This window comes from Nicotiana sylvestris, chromosome 7 (assembly GCF_000393655.2).
Source record: "Nicotiana sylvestris chromosome 7, ASM39365v2, whole genome shotgun sequence".
Lineage (NCBI taxonomy): Eukaryota > Viridiplantae > Streptophyta > Magnoliopsida > Solanales > Solanaceae > Nicotiana > Nicotiana sylvestris.
Genome location: NC_091063.1, coordinates 75,495,897 through 75,516,872, shown reverse-complemented (window position 1 = coordinate 75,516,872; position 20,976 = coordinate 75,495,897). Strand labels below are relative to the sequence as shown.

Genomic DNA, 20,976 nt, shown 5'->3' with positions numbered 1-20,976 from the left:
ATTATGTATAGCCTTGCCCATTAATCCGTTAATATAAGTGACTACATCTGCTGCATATAAACTAATATCAACATATGCGACATAATCTATTCAAAATATATGGTTGAATATATGTTGGTCCTCTGCATATTGACATATAAAAAAAGCTTTCGTCTTTCACGACTTTTATCTTCTTGTATATTTCAACTTATGTGTTTTCACAACAAGCATGTGATCATTATCATATTTTCCCCTAAAGATATGTAACTTTCTAACATGTTTATTTGTTTGCAGATATCTTTGGTCAAGAACTACTAGAAAAAGGACTAGAAAGAAGACCAAAGATCACATATGTAAATAGTTGTATCATACATGTTGTAAACGTTGTGGCACTTTAAGCATCTCTTAATGTATATTTGGTCAAAATATATGTAAATTAAGTATGTATCACTTAGCATGAAATATTGTCGACTCGATACTTGCAAACTCAATTTATTTGCAATTAGATATCATACAAAGTAAAATAATTAATATTGGGCCCGTGCTGGCACGGGCTGCACCAACCTAGTATAGTACTACACGACAGACTTATCCTTCCTTTTTTAATAGAAAATATTTTTTGCTTTTTATTTCAGTTAAATATTTTGTAACAAACGGTGATTGCAGTTGGTTTAAAAAGGAAAAAATTAGAAAATTTATTATTTAATATCAGTATTTATTTAAGTCAAGTCTACTGGGAAAAAGGCTCTCTACCTTTCTCAAGGTAAGTATAAGGTTTCCGTATACACTATCCTTCGTTATAGTAGATTTGTTGTTGTTGTAAATGGAAGCCAAAATTGTGTAGATTCAAAAGAAAAAAAAGGAAGAAGAGAGAATAAGTAGGAAACTATTATTTAATATCTTTACTAAAGAACATTAAAAAAGGTTGGTTAATATTTTATTTTTTTTTGTTCTTCGGGGACACTAAGGTTTACTTTTCTGATTGGTTAATGCATTCATCAACCTAATTCGTTTTTGGTGGAGTTCTTAAATTAAAATTTTAAAACTAAAACCATAAAGCTCTTAAATCTTATGTACGAATGTTAAAACTGAGAAACAAGAATGATAATTTTTGAATTTGGAGTGATGAAATTATAAAACTAGAATAATTGTTTAATTGGATTTTTTAGAATCACTTATATAAGTGTAAAAACAAACTTAGTCTAATACATCCAATTATTAATTTAAAATTTATGTAGAATAGAGATGTATTGTTGATGAGTACTTGAATTTTGTAACTATAAAAGAAACATGATAACATGCGAAATTGGAAAGACAAAATTATAAACTTAAAAAACTTTTTATAATGAATATAATACTGGATGATAGAGGACCTCTATTGTTCATTTGAGTTAGTTATTTGTATTAATAATCATTATATTTTATAATTTAAAAATATAAATTTTAATATAATATTCATATAATTTTTTGTAAAAGCTTTATATTTTTTGAGAAGCCCAACGCGCGTATTTTAAAACTTATAAAAAAAATGGGGGATGTATATATCCTATAGTTTCATTCTTAAGCAAAAATCCCAAATTCAAACCTTCAGAATAAAGAAATTTGTCATGGCAACTAATTCGAGTAATCGTGCTAGTAAATATTAAATACCAACCAATAGCAAAAAAATCATCTCTTATTCTGATTATCTTGTAATGAAAACAAACTTGAGAAATAACACCTCTATCGGGCAGCCCTTTGCGGGGTCATTTTCTATTGATTGCCCAGCTCTGTTACGAAATTCTCCTCGGGCTCGGGCAGAAAAAAAGAAAAAGAAAAGAAGAAATAAGACATCACATTGCACGAGTCCCAAAGCCTTTCTTTTCTTAATTAATAGGTCCATTGCGGGGGATTAGGCTGTCTATAACCCCTAACAGCATGTTAATAACCAAAAGGAGAATACATGAAAAAGGAACCCAAGTGCCAGTTCATCCGTTTACCAAACTGGTGTACAATAGCTATGTTGGGCGGATTCTTCAAAATGCCCATCCGTGTCGAATCCTCTAAAAATGCATTATTTTGGGAAGATCCGATCTGCACCCCAACAGAACTATACATGAAAAAACAATTAAGACTCCTCGCTACCTATCGTGTTAGAGCTTCCATGAAGAGAATTTGATCCTAAATGTTGACTCCAGTTAACTAGTAGGTCCACAGTGTTGTTGACTTCCCATGACAGTGCACATTGCAGAGTATCTGCCATGAGTTCGTTTACGGAATTGGTCAACACCATTGAATCTGATACAATTGTAACTTCCAAATAACCATAGATCACAGCGCCATTGGCTTCAGTTAAATTGGTATCGCATACATTAAAAAAGGCACTGGCTGCCGTAATCAAATTTCCGCTAACAGAAAATTACAAACAGGAAAAGAACTTAGTATGACAATGAAAGAAACTGATACCGTCAAAATAAAAGAAACAAGACAGGGTATCTCACTTAGTTTTGCATCAGAATATTGTTCAAGCATTGACTTACCTGTTTTTCAAGCCTGTAACTAATTATAGCTTTAACAAGATTTCATACATCATACGAACATTTAACTCTAGTCTGAATCCCAAAAATTATTAACACTGTCATAAAATTGGTTTTGACAATCAACATTTCAAACATCAAGTAGTATACGTTAAAGCACGCCGATCGAATACTATCCATAGCTCCTTTTTCTAGTTCAATATACCAAAGGCAGAATAGCTGCCTTTTAGGCTTGTTTAGGATTTTTAATTAGACATCTCAACCTATTTTTTGATTGTTAAAAGTATTATATTAATATCAGCAGCAAGAAAGTGCAGTAGAGATAATCGCAGTGGATCCACATTACAAATTGTGTAGTGAGCTCAGAAAGTCAACTATGGCAACAATGTCATTTTCAAGGGCCATGTTGCACAAAACAAGAGAGAAGAAATGCATCCAAGAGCCTGCCTATTAAGCACCTTATGTTGTCAAAATGTGTGTGTTGAACACAAATATGATAATTCTAACCCATGTTCAACTTATTGTTGACGCGGCAAACAAAACCAATGGAGAAAACACACATCAACCATGAAGAAAAGTTAACTGAAAGAGAGACGGTGAAGACGTGTTGACCGTAAAAGAAGATTCTGGCAACACTCCGTGTTTCCGGCATATCCTGGACACGGTGTGCATTTGAATTGAAGAAGAGACAAGGGAAGAAAAACAGATTTGGGTCCTTCGAAAAAATTTCCACGATCGTTATCTTTCCAACAATGTTGTTTTTCCCCTAGCAATGGTAATGGCACCTGAAGGAGGAGGACCCAAAAATATTTCCAGCTACCTCAAGTTCTGGGCGGTATCTTTTCTCCAGCAAGGCCAGTGAAGAAGAAGATGATTTGAGCCCTGGCAAAACTCAAATCTTTTTTACCCCACCAGCTTGTTGGCTCTGAATCTAGAAAAGGAACAAAAGAAAAAAGAGGAGTTAGAATAGGCGTAACAAAAGAGAACGCTAGTGATTCTCTCAGGCAGAATTCATAAACTTACCATACTTCTAAATTGCTTGTAAACATGCAAGGAATCAACTAATGTACTACTGACCACCCCTGCAATATCTTCTGCCTTCGTGCTTCTTCTATACGACCTCTTCCATCTTCGCGCTTCCCTAAAAACCATTTTAACATAAATCCAGTAGCCCAAACAAGATATCCAAATAAGAACATTCATGCCCAAACCGATAAACTATACATACCAAAAGGATTATATCCGTTAATAAGCTGTGAAGAGTTTAACCATAAATAATCCCGTAACCAGCCCATCAAATAAGTGGAAGATTCATTAAACTGTGAAATGTTACGCTGCCATAATGTGGTGTACTTCCAATGCCAATAAAAAGTAACCTATCCAATAGTATTTAATATCCAAAAAACTGCCAAATAAAAATGTGTCCCATGCCGAAATATCACAAGTACCGCCTCGTCCTGAGCCATTGCATGGAAAACTAAAACCGAAATCCTTTTTATCTGGCATTAACTTGGAACCACGTGCATCTAAAGCACCTCACGAGCTAAACCTTAGTGAGGGCTACTTGAAAGATCGTTCTCCTTTTCTTTTTTTTTTTGTGTTGAACAAGAGTCACAAAAATATATTTTACAGAATTGAAAGCGAGCCTCGCTTTCCAAATAGCACAGAAATGTCAGGTCAGAGTCCTGCTAAGAACAGCCACGACTTAGACATTCATTCTTTCAGTAACCACAGCCAACGGTTCAGAAAACGAAAAGAACGTATCTATTTAGATCGTTTCAACCACAAGTTTCTATCCTTAATTTGGAAACAAGGGATGTTCAAAGAAAACTAATCACCTTACTACAAATAGAGCAGTTGTCCAGCTTTCATGTAATGGATGCTACCCCACCAACGTGTGATCAAACATGACTCGGGTATCAAATGGCAATACACATAATTGGCATGCATACATCCGCAACACAGAATTTAGAATATCATGTTTTCCTCTTATAGGTAGCCATACAACTCTCCGACATAAAAAAGAACTCAATGCAGCTGCTGAATGGCAGGAACATCTTAGGAAACAAATAACTATGAAGCCAGCACATAAACCATAAAACAAGGGCTGAAATTCTATTAATCATCATCAGTGAACCCATCATGTAATAGGTCCCATTCACAATGCTATGAAACTTCCAACACCAAAAGCACAGAAAGCTAGAAAGCAGGGACCACGTACAACTTCAAAGTCAGCACAATCCTAGCCCACCCACAAAATCATCACACATGTAAGTGAAGAGAGAAGGAACTCCCTTTTCCTTGGGGCGGACAGGATCTAACCATGGTTGCAAGCTCGTAACTGGAAAATGAACTCCCTCCATCTAATTATATAACCATCTGAATTTAGCATATTCCTGAAGTCCAACAAAAGAGCTTGCACGACGAACAAAAGAAAACAAAATTAGATCAAATTAAAGTAAATGAGTGCCAAACTCAAGTGGGAGCTTACCAAGCTGCAGGGTTGAATAATTACTTGATCTCCTGGTCACACAACCAGAAACGGGACCATAATAAATCTCATGAGCTTGAAAAGATGATAAATACCCTGACAAAAAAACCACAATGTACTATTCAAATCGTGCACATCATATCGAGAACGCCTTCAAATACCTGCAGCATAAGGAAGCTTTGAGCTTGAAGGATTCACTGGGTGAAATTCCGGTAAATTCCCAAAGATAAGCACCAAAGGAATAGCAAATTTCAGTAAAGCTGAAAGCAGCACACAAACGGACGACAAAAAAAAAAAAAAGAATTGAACCTTCTATGTAAACCTCAACAACAGCCGCACCAAGAAGAAAGCCATGAAATATCAGATAGCATGGAACCAAGGTAAAACAGGACACTAGTAGTCATTAGTTATTGGGAAGATAGTTGAAGATAAAACAAATAAGAAGATATGTGAAGATTAAGTCTATCTATCACTTAGTTGTCAAAACAGAGATCTAGTCTATCTCTCACTTTGCAACCTTGATGAAATGTTACGAGAATTTAGAAAAAATTCAGCAACGTCCACATGAGAATCCAGACCTGATTGACCTTCCAACCCAATATTTTCAAGAGTAACCTCTTCTCATCCAGATAAACAAAAGGGAAAAATTAAAAGCACATTGGAATCCTTCACCAAGATTTTCCAACCACTTGAACGCTGAACTTAAATTCCCTATAAGCAAATGATCCAAAAATTACGAACAGCTGATAACGACCAATACAGGAAATTTCAAGTCTAAGTGATCTTCCCTGTAGCCAAAAGTTCAACAACAGACATCACAGAAGGAAGGAGAATAAGGAAAATCTTGAAAACAGAATGAGATAAGCTTCAGATCCAATCGCATAATCCACCTTTTGAGTCCAAGTCTCAAAAGACATTTAAAACTCATGGAATACAACTATGTTGCTCGGACTCTCCGAAAATGTCGTTGGATATGTGTGGGATCCTCCAAAAGTAGTGTATTTTTGGAGGATCCGATACGGGTGTAGCAGCATTTTGGAGAGTCCGCGCAACATAGGAATACAATGCCTCGTTAAAAATGAAAAAGGCGCGCCTTAAGTAATTTCTTTTTTTGAGAAAAGGGTAAGTATTATAAAAGCAGCATGAATTGTGCTTGCATATTTACAAGAAATATACAGCTTCACATCAAAGCAGCATGGAATCAACTGTGTCTTAACAGAGCTTCTGCATCATTTATCAGATCCTCTTTACATCAAAAAGAGGACGGAAGTATACAGTTGTTTTTTTATCTTCTGCATACAGCTAGCTGTATTCTTCAAAGCATTTTGCATTTCTCTCCTTCCAAATAGTCCACCAGATAGCAGCTGGGATAGTTCTCCACCACCAGTAGGGCCTCAAGTAATTCCAAACCAAGACAGAATCAAAAACCACGATAAAATCTGCCCCTGATAAGTCCAAAGAGGGTTCGTACTGTGCAGCACACATGAGCTAGACTGTAAATTCAAAGCTGAGATACTACCCTAAATTGTTAATATTTGGCTAATATCTTGTGCGGCTCACGATTTAGAAAACACATATTCTACTAGAAAGGCAAGGAATGTACTCACAAATAAGATCTACGCCCTGCTCCTTAGATATTGGAGACCCGTCCATATAATTGAAAGAAGCAACTATGCTCGCAGCTAGCAAGAGAACCCAAAACGGTCAAAATGAAGAAGCAAAACACCACTTCAACAGAAAACTGAGCCAACCCATCAGAAACACAACTGCTTCTTGTCAAAACTCAAGACAAGACAGAAACAGATTGCAGCCACCCCAATTATAGGTCTACTACTCGCCATTCTGCTGCTCAACACAACCAACAGAACTTAAGGGAGAAAAACTTCAAATCTGCTGCGCGGGGGGGGGGGGGGAGGTAATTAATAGAATCTGTTGCACCGCTTGATCATATCAAAGATAATGTGTAGTCTCTGATAGCTAGAGCTTTAACAGAAACCACTTCTCCTTCTGTGCCCCATCTGATCCAGTGCTGTCCATAAGAAAACATTACAGCCCAGAGGATACGGGCCTATTTCTGGTTAATCAACACATACAATGAACTCTTGGGCTGGTTATAACAGCAAATAAATCGGTTTCTGGAAATGCTAGGATGTAGCTATAGCATGTACAGTAAACATGATGCAAACTGAGAGAAATAGCAGTATTGGCAAAAATATGTCACATCCATAAAGCCAAACCCCACCAGAGCAGTAAATACCTTGAAAGAATTGCAGTAGGTCTTACATTGAATAGAAGCATGAATGCTTGAATCAGAATAATCGTGCAACACAGCAAGAGAGCGACCCGCAGATCTACAACTGCTAAAAATTAGAACGGAAGTACCTCCCAAAGGTTCTAACCTTCTCGTAGGTTCGGGAATATACAGAAACTTTCTAAATGTGTAGAAGACTCTCGATTGACTGCTGTAGTGTTCATGAGGTATAATCCAATGTTCAGTAGGAAAGAGTTCTCTATGGCAACCCTTTGCATCTTCTCGCACTCTTCATATGCCTCCTGCAAAAGCAAAACCATCGCCAATACTGTACCAAATTGACCAGAGTGAACAGGAAAGACATCTATACCCTCCTCTTAGACACAAAGACCAACAAAGTAGCTAAAGACATTCGAGAACATGTAAAAATTAGACACGTAAGACTAATGGAGTAGTACAGCCACCATAGCACTGCCAAATCTCCGAGTAGATGAAGAAAGTAATAGATAGATAGAGACCAAATTCGCATAGTTGTCCACAAATGAGGAAGCAGCAGAATAGCACCAACAAATCTGCTGCTTCAACATGCTAAGATTTGCCTGGACTCTGTATGAACAGGTAAACTGTAGGACTTCCATACCACCAACAACGCTTATCCACATACACGAGACCCATCCATGAGTCAAAGCCAAACGTTAAGATATTCAAATCAAGCAGCAGTCCAACCTCTCCCACCAGTGGGGCCACAAAAATCACAACCTCCCAACCAATTACATTGATGACAGATACATGCAATTAATCAGGCATGTAATCTTTCTCAAAGAGAATAACTCAGAAGTTCCGCCACACCAGCACTCGAAGCAGAACAACTACCCACAATTAAAACTATCAAATTCTTCACACAGTTACCCATAGCTGAACACAATCCGGGACTTGCTTCACATTCATTCTGAAAGCCCATTTACGTGCATAAACATCAGCATGTATCCAAAAAACCACAGAAAAAGTCACATTGAACAGATGCAAGTATATCTGAACAAAGATGATGTGCAAACTTTGGTGCTCCACTGCTATCATTTTTCCATCTCAACCCTCATGCTCAGAACCACGAGAAAGCAAATCCACCTTGCCCATTGCACCTAACGTAATATACAAATATAAAATAATAAACGATTCAGAGGATAGAAGTATACTTCCTTCTTAAATCCTAGTGCTACCAGAGTAGTCAAGGAGACGAGGGGATAATATTACACGAACAGAAACGTATTCTTCACCTCAAGAGCAGCTTCAGAGGCAAGATCAGCGATAAATATTCCTGACAACGCAGAGGACAACCATAAGACGAGTCAAGTGGAAGCGAGTGTTCAACACCAAAAACCTCAACTATCCAGTCTCGTCATTGTCCGCATAGCTTTTTTTCAGTGCAAGCCTGTTTAAGAAAACAGTCACTTCAGGCACTCCAGGATGCTAACGCCTTTCTTCCCAAATGGATCAACTGAAAAGTTCACCTCGCATCAATGATGCCGACTCAACATTAAAGCTGCCTAGCGGGTAATGAAGCAAGATGGACCATGGGAACAAGGGTCCAAACAGACACCAAGTAATCTTCTATAAATAGAGTTACCAGATACATATGCTTGCGGGAGTAGCAAGTACCCGATGCATTAGTCAAAGTGTGTACCAAGCCGACATAACCTTACCTAAACAACGTGAGTACACTAAAGAAATTGAGATTAGCGTGTAAACACCGAAAAAGGATGAGATAACTCAAAGTTAAAGAGGAGATTTCCAATACCGGGCTCAAAACAAGCTCTTTCTTTGCTTCTCCCTCCTTTGGTTCGACAAAATAAACTAGCTAGACCAATTGCATGGGTACCACAAGACATGACATGCATGATTCAATTGAAATAAGGCACTTTTACTCATAATATAGCAAGTCAAAAACCTTCTATATGCAGAATACCCTCATCAATCCTCATTACTATCAAGCCAACTGGCACATAGTGATTGATCAACAAACTAACCTGAAATGAAATAAAAACTAAAGATCGTTAAACGGGAAACAGAATAAAGACTTGCTTCACATCCATAATACTATAACGGACCAGTTAATACCTTGAAAGCACCCACCAAAAAGAAAACTCAAAAGAAGCACAACAGACCAACGTGCAGGTTGTTAAGACAGTAGAAGTAAGCCAATTAATTGTGCATCATAACAATTCCATCGCAATTCACAATCGCCTCTCTCTTTTTTTCCCTTTTTGAGAACAGTGAAAATGACATCCCTCACTATTCCTCCCAACATTTCATGTTGAGCACCTCCTGCAAAAGACCAATGACATATATAGATGACCCATGAGAACTGGAGACCTTCCTTCAAAGCTTACCACCATGAAGCCCAAGTGATGAAAGTGAAGGTACAACACTGCCACTAGTGTTGAGAAATAGTTAGAGCCCAATGTACCCAAGTAATAGCACTAAAAATTCACATATAATGTCTAAAAGCATAAAATGTGCCGAAGTGAAAAAGGAAACAAAGATATCCTAACCTCCAGAATAGCCCATAAACAGAGCCCCTGGAGAGCCTCTATTCTTGCCCCCTTTGACCATTGATGCAACAAATTGACAACTTTGCCTGATCAACAACATAACTGCTCAAAATTCCTTTCACATCTCGTACAAATGCTTTTTTTAGAATTGTAGCAGACATCTTGTACATAAATGTTTAACAGATAACTAATAAATATTACTCTTATAGTACCCAGTCTTTCATGGGCTGGCACATACAGACAAATTGAGTAAGTTCTCGGACGCTGTCATTGCCTTGCTCTAATTACCGTAACAGGTGTAAAACAACCGAGACATTTGTCTTCAGATGCAATTTTACATGAGAAATTACCTAAGAGAAAAATACATGAAATAACGATGTCAGAGAGAAAACAAGACTTGAAAGGGAAAACTATGGGAAGAGAATGGCCGTCTGATGGTGGTCTCGCTTCACACTCTATTTTCTCATCACACTCCTGTATATGGTTCTTGAAACTTGGTTTAGAAGGATCGGAGAAAACAAGCAATCCAACATTCTACCTTAAAGAACAGAGCTGCATAAACAGTTTAACCAGTGGTCTTTAACTATTAGCGTTAGATATTATATACCTTCTTTCTTATTGCTATTAGATATTATATTCCTTACACCTCATCACCTCGAAGAGCAGTGGCTCTGTTAGCCTACAGAGAGAGACGAAAGAGCAATCAACTATATGCTTAACTCATGCCCCTCTATTTGAAGGAAAAGAGATAGGGAAGACTCAAGTGATGCACCTCAAGAGATGATATGCACTCCATGAGTAGTTGCTAATTAGGGTGCTCCCCTTGTTGGAGCCTCATTGGAGCCAACAGTATCAGCAGAGGCTCCAATAGTTTTTAACTGCCCATATGGCATCAACTTCATACCAAGATAATTACCGTCAGCCTCGTGGTGCTCGAATTTCTTCCAGATTCAGAAAAAATCATTTGGTGATGTCACTCGGATCAAGGTTGTCTGAAATGTATGCAGCGTCGAACCTTATCCCAAAAAAGTTGGAAGCACTGTTGATTATTAAATCGCCTTATACTTATTACTAGAAAACCAGTAAGTAAGCTTGTTGTGCGTCTCTTATTGCAGTTTTTATCAGTAAAGTCTACCTTGTCGCTGTTGAACACAAACTCACTGTGAGTAACACGTACTGCCGAGGACGTGAGATATCCTAACTGGAAAAATTAGATCTAGGATTCAAAATACTTGAAGTGAAGAAAAAATCCAGGACCTGATGTTGTCGAATCAATCTTAAGCTAGAAGCCAAGTAAAAGCTAGGAATGCTAAGCATAATTACCAAACAGCCTGCCAGAGCCGATATTAAAGAAGTGAATAGAGGTGCATAATGCTCTCCTCTCATCATTGTCAATATCGTCTTCTGCCCTCCTGATTGAAAACAAAACAAAAAAAAAGGAAAAAAAAACAAGGCAATCACACGTATACCAGGGAAGAGAGCACTTCTTTCTGACAATAACAGAAGTGACAAGATATGTATCTCCTTTGTTTTTCTAGGTGAATACCTGACCATCAATTATCAAGCAGGAGTGGCATCAGAGGAAATGTAGATCAGCTCCATCAATGGTGAAAGGGGAGCAAGACAAAATTCACAAACTACCACCAAAAGAGCACAGGATATTCAAATATGCATCCTCTTGCTTATTCACAACACCAAAACGCAGCAGTCACAATGAACAGAACCACACGAAAATTCAACTCCAGTTTCCCAATCGACACTGCACATCATGGAAAACAACAGACGACTAAACAGAAAGTAACGACACCCGACACAACATAACGACCACCAATAAAAGGTTAGAAGCCACCATGGAGGACAAGGTACACAGTTGTTGACTTCTGCTTGATGTTGTTTTCCCCTTCAATTGTAAACAATATTTTCTGCAAGAAACACAACTGTAAACGAGAACTGGCTAGAGAAAGACATATGAAATAGCAAAGTAAGAGAGAAAGCAAGACTTCAAACGAAAAGATATTAGAGAAAATAATATCGGAGTTGGTTCCTTCACGCAGCCATGTATATCTCATCACTCCTGTATATGGTTCTTGAAACTTAAGTTTAGAAGGATCAGAAAAAAAGAACAATCCAAGGTTCTACCTTGAAAAGTACCACTGCATTAACAATTTATCCATTTGTCTCTTAACTATTAGAGTCAGAGATTTAGCTCACTGTCACGACCCTGGTTCGCCTTCCGTGAACCATCGTGACGGCACCTAGTTTCTACGACTAGGTAAGCCTAATTTGCGGAAGTATACAATTTAAAACAGAAATAAAGCAGTAACAATGTTTAAATGTGCCGCTCGGCATACACCATATATAAATCTCAAAACTAATATCCAAATCCAAGACCCGGAAACCCACGAATCACAAGCAAAAAAAAAAATACTACATAGCTCTAACTCCGGAATTTGTCTAATAAGAACAGAAAGTACAGAAGGACTAAATACTAAAAGGCAGGAATAGAAAGGGACTCCTCGGTCTGCGGACGCGGCAGATGTACCTCGAAGTCTCTAAGTAGTCGCCTCCCTCAAGGATGGTAGACCTGAGTAGAAGTACCTGAATCTGCACATGAAAAACATGCGCAAAAGAGGCATGAGTACACCATAGCGGTACTCAGTAAGTGTCAAACCTAACCTCGGTTGGGTAGTGACGAGGAAGGTCAGGCCCTACTGAGGTTAAATACAATATAAGGGTTAACAGTGTGGAATAAAACAGTATAAATAAGTGCAACAGTAAGAAATAACATAGAATTGACAGAACCACAACAACTAGAACAGCGACAAAACAAGCCACGGAAAGAAATACAGCTCAACACAGAAATAACAACCGGGATACCTTCCAGGATACTGTCCTGTAGTCCCAATTACAACTGTCCAGTGGATCTCCCGGGATACCGTCCCATAGTCCATCATATATATGTCCGAAGGATCTCCCAGGATCCCGTCCCATAGTCCAACTATGAATGCGCAGGGATCTACCGGAATCTCGATCCGTAGTCCCAAATGTAAATACCCAGTACTGGGGGAATCTACTGGGTGCATTCCCGTAGTTCCATATAACTGTGCAGGGGGTCTACCGGGAATCTAACCCGTAGTCCCAAAGTAAATGTACAGGGGGATCTACCGGGAATCTAACCCGTAGTCCCAAAGTAAACAGACAAGGGGGAGCTACCGGAAGTCCACATCCATAGTCCCAAAATAAATACACAGCAGCAGCAGGAAGATAAACAGAAATAGAAAAATTCATATTAAGGCAATAAGTGATTCTAGCCTAGCATGTTGCACATAATTCAAGTAAGGCAGGTTAAATCAAATGAAGCAATTAAGTCACTTACACATGCTTTCCTAAGCTAACAACAGGCTTAACAGTGCAAGTAATAGAAACAGAAAAGGAAATATACTAGTAAGTACTTAAAGAAAACCGGATTTCCAACAATTAGCACAAGTATGCACTCGTCACCTCACGTACAAGCCATTTCAATTACCAAATATATCAATCCTAAGGGAAAGGTCCCCACACAAGGTTAGACAAGCCATTAACCTTGAACCGGCTCAAAGTCGACCCGAAACCACGCTCTTGCCACGAGTACTCGACTCCAAATGGCCCAAATCTATTCAATTCAATCGCATAATGTAAGTAACACTTCAAGTAACTGTAACTACAATTAAATTCTAAGCTAATACGCGAAATTATGTAAAATGACCAAAACGCCCCTCGGGCCCACGTCTCGAAATCGGGTTAAATTTACATTTTCAGAAACCTCGTACTCTCACGAGTCTATACATAACAAGAACACTGAAATCGGAATCCAAATGACCCCTCAAATCCTCATTTAAGGCCTCTTAAACTCAAGCCCTAATTACCCATTTTTCCCAAATTTCTCACCGCTAATTAGGTCTTTAATCACATAAAAACGAGTTATGAAGTCAAGGATGTTACCTCCAAGTGATTCCCCTTTGTTTTCCTCAAAAATCTCTCTTAAAAGCTTCAAACCCGGATGAAAATGGTGAAAGGATCCCTCAAATTTGCGAAGGTAACTATTTATATGTTCTGCCCAGCGATTTCTGCATTTATATGTTTGCTGCGGAACCTGAAGTAAAGGCCAAAATCTGCTTCTGCGACGCCGCATCTGCGATCCCCAAACAGCAGATGCGAAAATACTAGAAGCAGCAAAAATACAGTAGCTACAACATTTTCTAAATTTTCTCGTTAACCCTCCGAAATCACCCCGAGGCCCCCGGGACCTCAACCAAAGGCATCAACATATCCTAAAACCCTATTCAAACTTGTACAAACCTTCAAAACACTTCAAACAACATCAAAACAACCAAACACACACTGGATTCAAGCCTAAGTTTCTAAAATCTTCCGAATTCCGCTTTCGATCAAAAACCCAACCAAAACACGTCCGAATGACCTGAAATTTTGCACACATATCCCAAATGACATAACGGAACTACTGCAACTCTCGAAATTCCGACCCTCGAATCAAAATCTCACTATCAAACCGGAAACTTCCAAAATTCAACTTTCGACATTTCAAGCTTAAATTAGCTACGGACCTCCAAAGCACAATCCGAACACGCTCCTAACCCCAAAATCACCCAACGGAGCTAACAAAACCATCGGATTTCCATTCCGAGGCCGTCTTCACACTGTTCCGACTACGGTCAACTTTCCAACACTTATGCTCTCATTTAGAGACTAAGTGTCCCAAAACTCCTCGAGACTCAAAACCGAACATCCCGGCAAAACACATTAGCAGAAATAAACTTGGGAAATGCAGTTAATAGGGGATCGGGGCGTTAATTCTTAAGAAGACCGGCCGGGTCGTCACACTCACTTTCTTGCCAATAAAAACAGGCATTCACAAAATATGTGAACCTCCATTTGAAGGAAAAGAGACAGGAAAGTCAAGTGGTGCACCTCAATAGATGATGAGCTCCATAAAGAGTTCCCAAGTAGTGTGCTTCACTAGATGGAACCAACAGCATCAGCAGGCTCGAACAACTGTCAGTACAGCATCAACTTCATACTAGGATTATTCATAATGGGATACACAACCGTCAGCCTCGTACTGCTCAATTTCCATGTCCAGATTCAGAAATTCTGATTTGGTGATTCCCATTTAGATCAAGGTTGTCCAAAATGTATGCAGTTGTTAATCATCATCCCCAAAAAATTGCAACAAGTGTTGGTTATTGGCCTTGTACTCGTCACTAGGGACCAGTAAGGTAGTTTGTTATGAGTCTCTTGTTGCAGTTCTAATCAGTAAAATCTGCTTTATATTTATAATCACAAATTCGTATAAACTTCAGTACTGTGGCGCTCGTGAGATTTCCTTAGTGTGAAAGTAAATCGAACAAGCTGGAAGCTCCACGAAGCTACTGGATCAATCTTAAACTAGACGCCACGTAACAAAGCCTATGAGAACCGGGAGCCCAGCATAATTGATATCAAAGAGGAGAATAGAGGTAGATAGTGCTCTCCTCGTTACTGTAACCTCATCATTGTCAATATCGTCATCCGCACTCGTGATTTAAAAAAAGAAGGGAAAAAAAAAGAGGAAAAGCAAAACAAGATGAGCAATCACACAAATAAATAGGCAGACTTGAGCGCTTCTTCCTGACAATAACAGAACTGACGAGATATGAGTCCCCTTTGCTTTTCTAGGTGAATGCTGACCATCAAGTATCAAGCAGGCGATGGCATCAAAGGCAAAGTTAATGTAGATCAGCTGCATCAATGGTGAAGAGGGGAGAAAGATAAAGTCACCAACTACCGGACATAAGGAACTTCACAGTCAAGATATCCATCGTCTTGCTTATTCACAACACAGAAACACAAAAGTCATAATGTACGGAACCACGAAAAATTTCAGTTCCAGTTTCCCATTAGCCACACACATCATGAAAAGCAACCATATGGACAGAAACGAGACAGGGACACAACAAAACAATCACTAACAGGTTACATACCATGGAACCGAGGACAAGGTACGGAGTTGATTTCTTCTGGATGTTGTTGTCAGCGGAAGTCCTTCCATTCTCAGCTGATACAGTGCAAAAAACTCTTCCATTCTCAGCTGCTTCGCTGCAACGATCAACCTCAGGTCACCTGGTGGAATTTCCTGCTTATCCTGAGTCTTAGCTTTCACATTGTCGATGGTATCGCCTCTCTGGTCTTCCCAGTTGATGTTCTCAAAAAATCTGCATTCCACCGTGGAGGCATAGGCCAAGGCGAAGGATCTGGATATTACAGTCCACAAGAATGCAGCCATCCTCAAGCTGTTTGCTAGCAAAGATCAATCTCTGTCGACCAGGAGAAATTCCCTCTTTGTCCTAGATGCTGGACTTGAGCTGGGAACTCCACGACATTGCTGAATCAATCTTGAGCCACACGTCAAGTAACAAAGCCTACGATTACCACAAACCCAGTAGAGTTGATACCAAAGAAGAGAATAGGGCTTATAGTGGTCCTCCTCATTACTTCGACAGTCTCATCATTGTCAATATCGTTTTCTGCTTTCCTCGTTGAAACAAAAAAGGGCATCACACGTAACGGGAAACTTGAGCACTTCTGTCTGAAGAACCGACAAGATATGCATCTCTTTTGGTTTTCTCGGTGAGACCCATCAATTATTACGCGGAGACGACATCAGCTGCATCAACATCAGTGGTGAAAGAGGGGAGCAAGATAAATTCACCAACTACATGCAGAGACTTGACATTCAAGATATCAATCCACTTGCTTATTCCCAACACAGAAACACAAAAGTCATAATGAACGAACCACGCCACATTTCAAGATCCCCATTGGACACAACACACCAAGAAAAGCAACAGATGATCAAACAGACAGAAAGGAGACCGGATTCAACATTACGACCATCACTAACAGGTTAGAAGCCACCATGGAACTAAGGACAAGGTACGGAGTTCTTCTGGATGTTGTTGTCAGCGGAAGTCCTTTCTCAGCTGCTTCCCTGCAAAAGATCCTTCTATCTGGTGCAATTCCCTCCCTATCCTGAGTCTTAGCTTTCATATTGTCGTGGTATCGGATTCTGCATCCCAGATTGATGGTATTCGCACTTGATGTCCTCAAGAAAATCTGCATTCCACCACGGAGGTGTTGGCCAAGGCGAAGGATCGATTCCATCTGGATATTGTAGTCCACAAGGATGCGGCCATCCTCAAGTTGTTTGCTAGCAAAGATCAGTCTCTACCGACCAAAGGGTAATTCCCTCCTTGCCAGGACTGATGCACTTGAGCTGGGTGTTCCACGACATTAATCAGTCTTAATCTAGACGTAAGTAAAAAAGCCTATGATTACCAGAAGCCCGGCAGAGTTAATACAACGAAGAGAATAGAGGTACATAGTGCTCTCCTCGTTACTCTAATTGTCGCATCATCGTCAATACCGTCTTCTGCTCTCCTGTTTTCTAAAAAGAAGAGATACAACAAGAAAACAACAACAATCACACAAAATATACTAGGGGAGACTTGTGCACTTATTTTCGGACAAATACCAGATCTGACAAGAATTGCATCTCCTTTGGTTTTCTAGGTGAACACAGACAATCAAGTATCAAGCAGGAGAAAGAATCAAAGGGAATGTAGATCAGCTGTATCACTGGTAAAAGAGGGGAGCAAGATAAATTCACCAACTACCACCAAAAGAGCACAGAGACTCGATATTCCAGACAACCATCCTCTTGCTTATTCACGATACAGCAACACAAGTCAAAATGAACAGAACCATGAAACATGATTCCAGTTTCCCATTGGACACAACACATCATGAAAATCAACAGACAACCAAACGACAGAAAAGAGACTCGATACAGCATACAGACCATCACAAACGGTTTAGAAACCACCATGGAGAAGGAGGACAAGGTACAGTGTTTTGCCAGCGAACGTTCAGTTCTAGACAATGCCTTCTGCAAGAAATGCAATTGTAAATGAGAAATTAGCTTAGAGGAAAATATATGAAATGGCGATGCCAGATAGGAAGCAAGACTTGAAAGCAAAGATATGGCATGAGAATGGAAATTGGGAGTTGGTTTCACTTCACACAGCCATGCATAACTCAGCACACTCACGTCAGAAAAACAGAGCTGCACGAACAGCTTAACCAGTGGTCTCTAACTGTTTAAGTTATACATTATATAGCTTGCATTCCTAACCTCTATTTGAAGTAAAAGTGACAAGGAAGACCAACTGGTACACCTCAATAAGTGGTGAGTTAGTTCGTGTGCTTCCCTAGTTGCCATTGGAGCCCCCACAGAATCAGCAGGCTCCAAGCATGGGTAACTGTCAGTACAGCATAAACATCATACTGAGATAAATACCGTTGGCCGCCTCCTGCTCAAATTCCTCGTACAGATTCAGAAATTCTGATTTGGAGATTCCCATTCAGATCAAGGTATCATAAATGTATGCAGTGTCCACCCTTATCACCAGAAAAATTGCAAGCAGTTGTGATTATTAAATTGCCTTGTACTTGTCACTAGATGACCAGTATGCTCGTTTGCTATGCTTCTCTCATTGCACATTTAACAATCAAAGTCTGCCTTGTCCAGTTGATTACAAATTCATGTAAACTTCACATACTGTCGAGGTCGTGGGATATCCTTAGTGAGAAAGTAGATCAAAGATTCCAATACTTGAAGATAGAAGCTGGAAGCTTCACGATGCTATTGAATCAATTTAAGCTAGACGCCATGTAACAAAGCCAGAAATGTAGAAAGCACAACCACCGGGATCCCAGCAGAGTGAATACCCAGCAAAGTTGACACCAAAGAAGAGAACAGATTCTCATCAACATGGTATTTCCCTCTCCTAATTGAAAACTAAAAAGGAATGAAAACAAAACAAGGGCAATCACACAAACAAATATACCAGGGGAGATTCGCGCACTTCTTTCTGCAATAACAGAACCTACAAGGTATGCAGCTCCTCTAGTTTCTGGGTGAATACCTGACCGTCAATTATCACACAGGACATGCCATCAAAGGGAATGTATATTAGCAGCCTCACAGTGAAAGAGGGGAGAAAGATAAATTCACAAACTGCCACCAAGGGAGCACAGCGACTTGACATTCAAGAAATACATCCTCTCACCTATTCATAAAACAGAAAAACAGAAAAACAGAAGTCATAATGAATAGAACACAAAAAAACTCAAGTCCAGTTTCCCATACGATACCGCACATCATGAAAAGCAACAGATGACTAAACGGACAGTAATGAGATCCAACACAACATAACGACCATCAAGAACAGGTTAGAAGCTACACGGGGCAGAGGACAAGGTACAGAGTTAAATTCTTCTGGATGTTATTGCCAGTGAAAGTCTTCCATGCTCAGCCGCTTCCCTGTAAAAAATCCTCCCATTCTCAGTTGTTTCCCTGCAAAGATCGACCTCCACTTATCTTGTGGAACTCCCTATTGTAGGCAAGAAGAAGAATTCTTCTGTGTAGACAACAAGAATGCATCACCCTCAAGCTGCTAGAAAAGATCATCCTCTGCTTACCTGGGAAACTCCCTCCTTGCTCTGGAACTTGGCCTTGATGCTGTAAATCGTGTTGGAACTTCCAACCTCCAGTTTTAAGGTCTTCTCGTGAGGGTTTTTATAAGAATCTACATGCAACCACAGGGATGGACCACCAGGTGAAGGGTATACTCCTTCCTAGTGTCGCATTCTACTAGGGTGCAGCTGTCCTTCAGCTGTTACCCACCAGATAATCAAGAACTTGCTCAACAACCAAGACGCTGACTAGAGCCTAGGACCAGCTAGCACTTCAGAAGCAACCAAAAAAATAGAACAGAATGAGGTTAAATATTAGTTGTATGAAGCCAATCAATTGTGCAGGGAGACCGTCCATACTTCTCGTCCCCACCACCTACAAAGAGAAGGCCTATAAAGATGAACAATATGAACTGCTGCCACCAATGTCCAGATAGGATTAGAAGATCCCAAAATATCCAAGTACTACAAAATTCACATTATAAGCAGTAACCAAATAAAAGAAACTGCCGAGCCAGGCTTTACATCCACGAGCATGAGGAAGCTAATCAAACAATACTACAACTCTAAGCATAAAATAGGTAATAAAGTAAGAAGGAAGTAGATATCCGACAAGCCACAATACTCCCCGACATATTGCCCCTAAAAAGGGTCTATTCTTGACTTTTTGGAACTTCATCTGAACTGAATATCACTCTATCACAGCCACTTCCATCTCATCACACTCCTGTATTGGTGATTCTTGAAATTATCAAACAGATAAGAGAAAAGAACAATCCAAACCTACACTGCATAAGCACCTACACCTGTTAAACCCAGCTGTTAAAAATTTTATTAGGAAAAAAAAATTGGAAAACGAAAGATGCACATTCACAATATATGTTAAGGATTTGAAGGGAAAGAGATGGTGAAGACTGGAGGAATGCCCCCAACCAATTCGCTTGTCTTCACAAGCCATAAGCTCCTTCCTTGGACGAGGGTCATTGCTCCATTCCAGATGATCTGATGTGTAACAACAGTTGGTTATTAGAATTACCTCACATCCTCATTGGAAGCTGTCCATTATATAGTTGATATTTTTTTTCTTGTTACCTGGAGTATGTCCAAAAAGTGTCTTATTGGCATTGACCACAAATGACGTGAGGGAGTACATTGTTTTGAGGGACTCCAGTTCAAAAATTGACGAGTGGTGGCAAGCTACTCGAACACTGCGCATATTCTCGGGGAGAAAAGTAAAAGTGGCCTCTTTTTGGATGGTAACCAAAAGTTAACCCCACAGCAGTAAGAAAATATGCAAGATAGCTTTATGTTTAAAGAACGAACTGAGGACCGAAAATCCAGCAACAAGGTCGTAGCTCAATAACCTTATTGAATTGATCTTTAGCTGGATACCAGGAAACAAAGGCCTTGCAAGAACCAAGCATGATTTACCAGCAGCACAGAGTTGATTATGAAAATCTCGAGTAAAAATTCGGAGTTCTCGTCTTCTATTTACAGTGGCATAAGAAGGAAACATACAATCAACTAGTTTCTTCTCTTTTAAAACGCACATATCTGACATTCTTGTGAATTTCAAGGTGATAATTATAACTGGTGGTTCACCGTCAACAATCATCA

At 39.4% G+C, this 20,976-nt stretch overlaps 1 protein-coding gene across 3 annotated transcripts; it reads right to left on the bottom strand.

Annotated features, from left to right (window-relative positions):
• Window positions 1-2,818: 2,818 nt before the first annotated feature.
• On the bottom strand, window positions 2,819-20,948 carry LOC104240571 (uncharacterized). 3 transcript variants are annotated; one of them, XM_070150606.1, is made up of 12 exons: window positions 20,452-20,948; window positions 15,807-20,361; window positions 12,329-12,390; window positions 11,333-11,708; window positions 11,110-11,198; window positions 9,787-9,872; window positions 9,353-9,668; window positions 8,512-9,261; window positions 4,987-8,376; window positions 3,724-4,910; window positions 3,519-3,636; window positions 2,819-3,426 (listed from the first exon to the last, which is right to left on the bottom strand). In XM_070150606.1, exons 4-7 carry the CDS (start codon window positions 11,338-11,340, stop codon window positions 9,621-9,623), a joined length of 231 nt encoding a protein of 76 aa, XP_070006707.1. In that variant the 5' UTR covers window positions 11,341-11,708; window positions 12,329-12,390; window positions 15,807-20,361; window positions 20,452-20,948; the 3' UTR covers window positions 2,819-3,426; window positions 3,519-3,636; window positions 3,724-4,910; window positions 4,987-8,376; window positions 8,512-9,261; window positions 9,353-9,620. The 3 variants fall into 3 exon arrangements, with proteins under 3 accessions (XP_070006707.1, XP_070006708.1, XP_070006705.1); XM_070150607.1 differs by having other exon boundaries at window positions 9,353-9,662; XM_070150604.1 differs by having other exon boundaries at window positions 9,353-11,198; window positions 11,333-11,545; window positions 11,636-11,708; window positions 17,684-17,770; window positions 18,017-20,361.
• Between the last annotated feature and the right edge of the window lie 28 nt (window positions 20,949-20,976).

Excerpts from the sequence above, each read along its gene's own strand:
- LOC104240571 (XM_070150604.1), bottom strand. The coding sequence starts at position 18,103 with ATGGCAACTAGGGAAGCACACGAACTAACTCACCACTTATTGAGGTGT. Across the intron at positions 12,391-17,683 it reads TTTCTAAACCGTTTGTGATG|ATTCAGGTACTTCTACTCAG; the intron begins GTCTGTATGCTG and ends TTTCATGTGCAG. Across the intron at positions 11,546-11,635 it reads TGTGTACCTTGTCCTCCATG|TGTCGATTGGGAAACTGGAG; the intron begins GTGGCTTCTAAC and ends CATGATGTGCAG.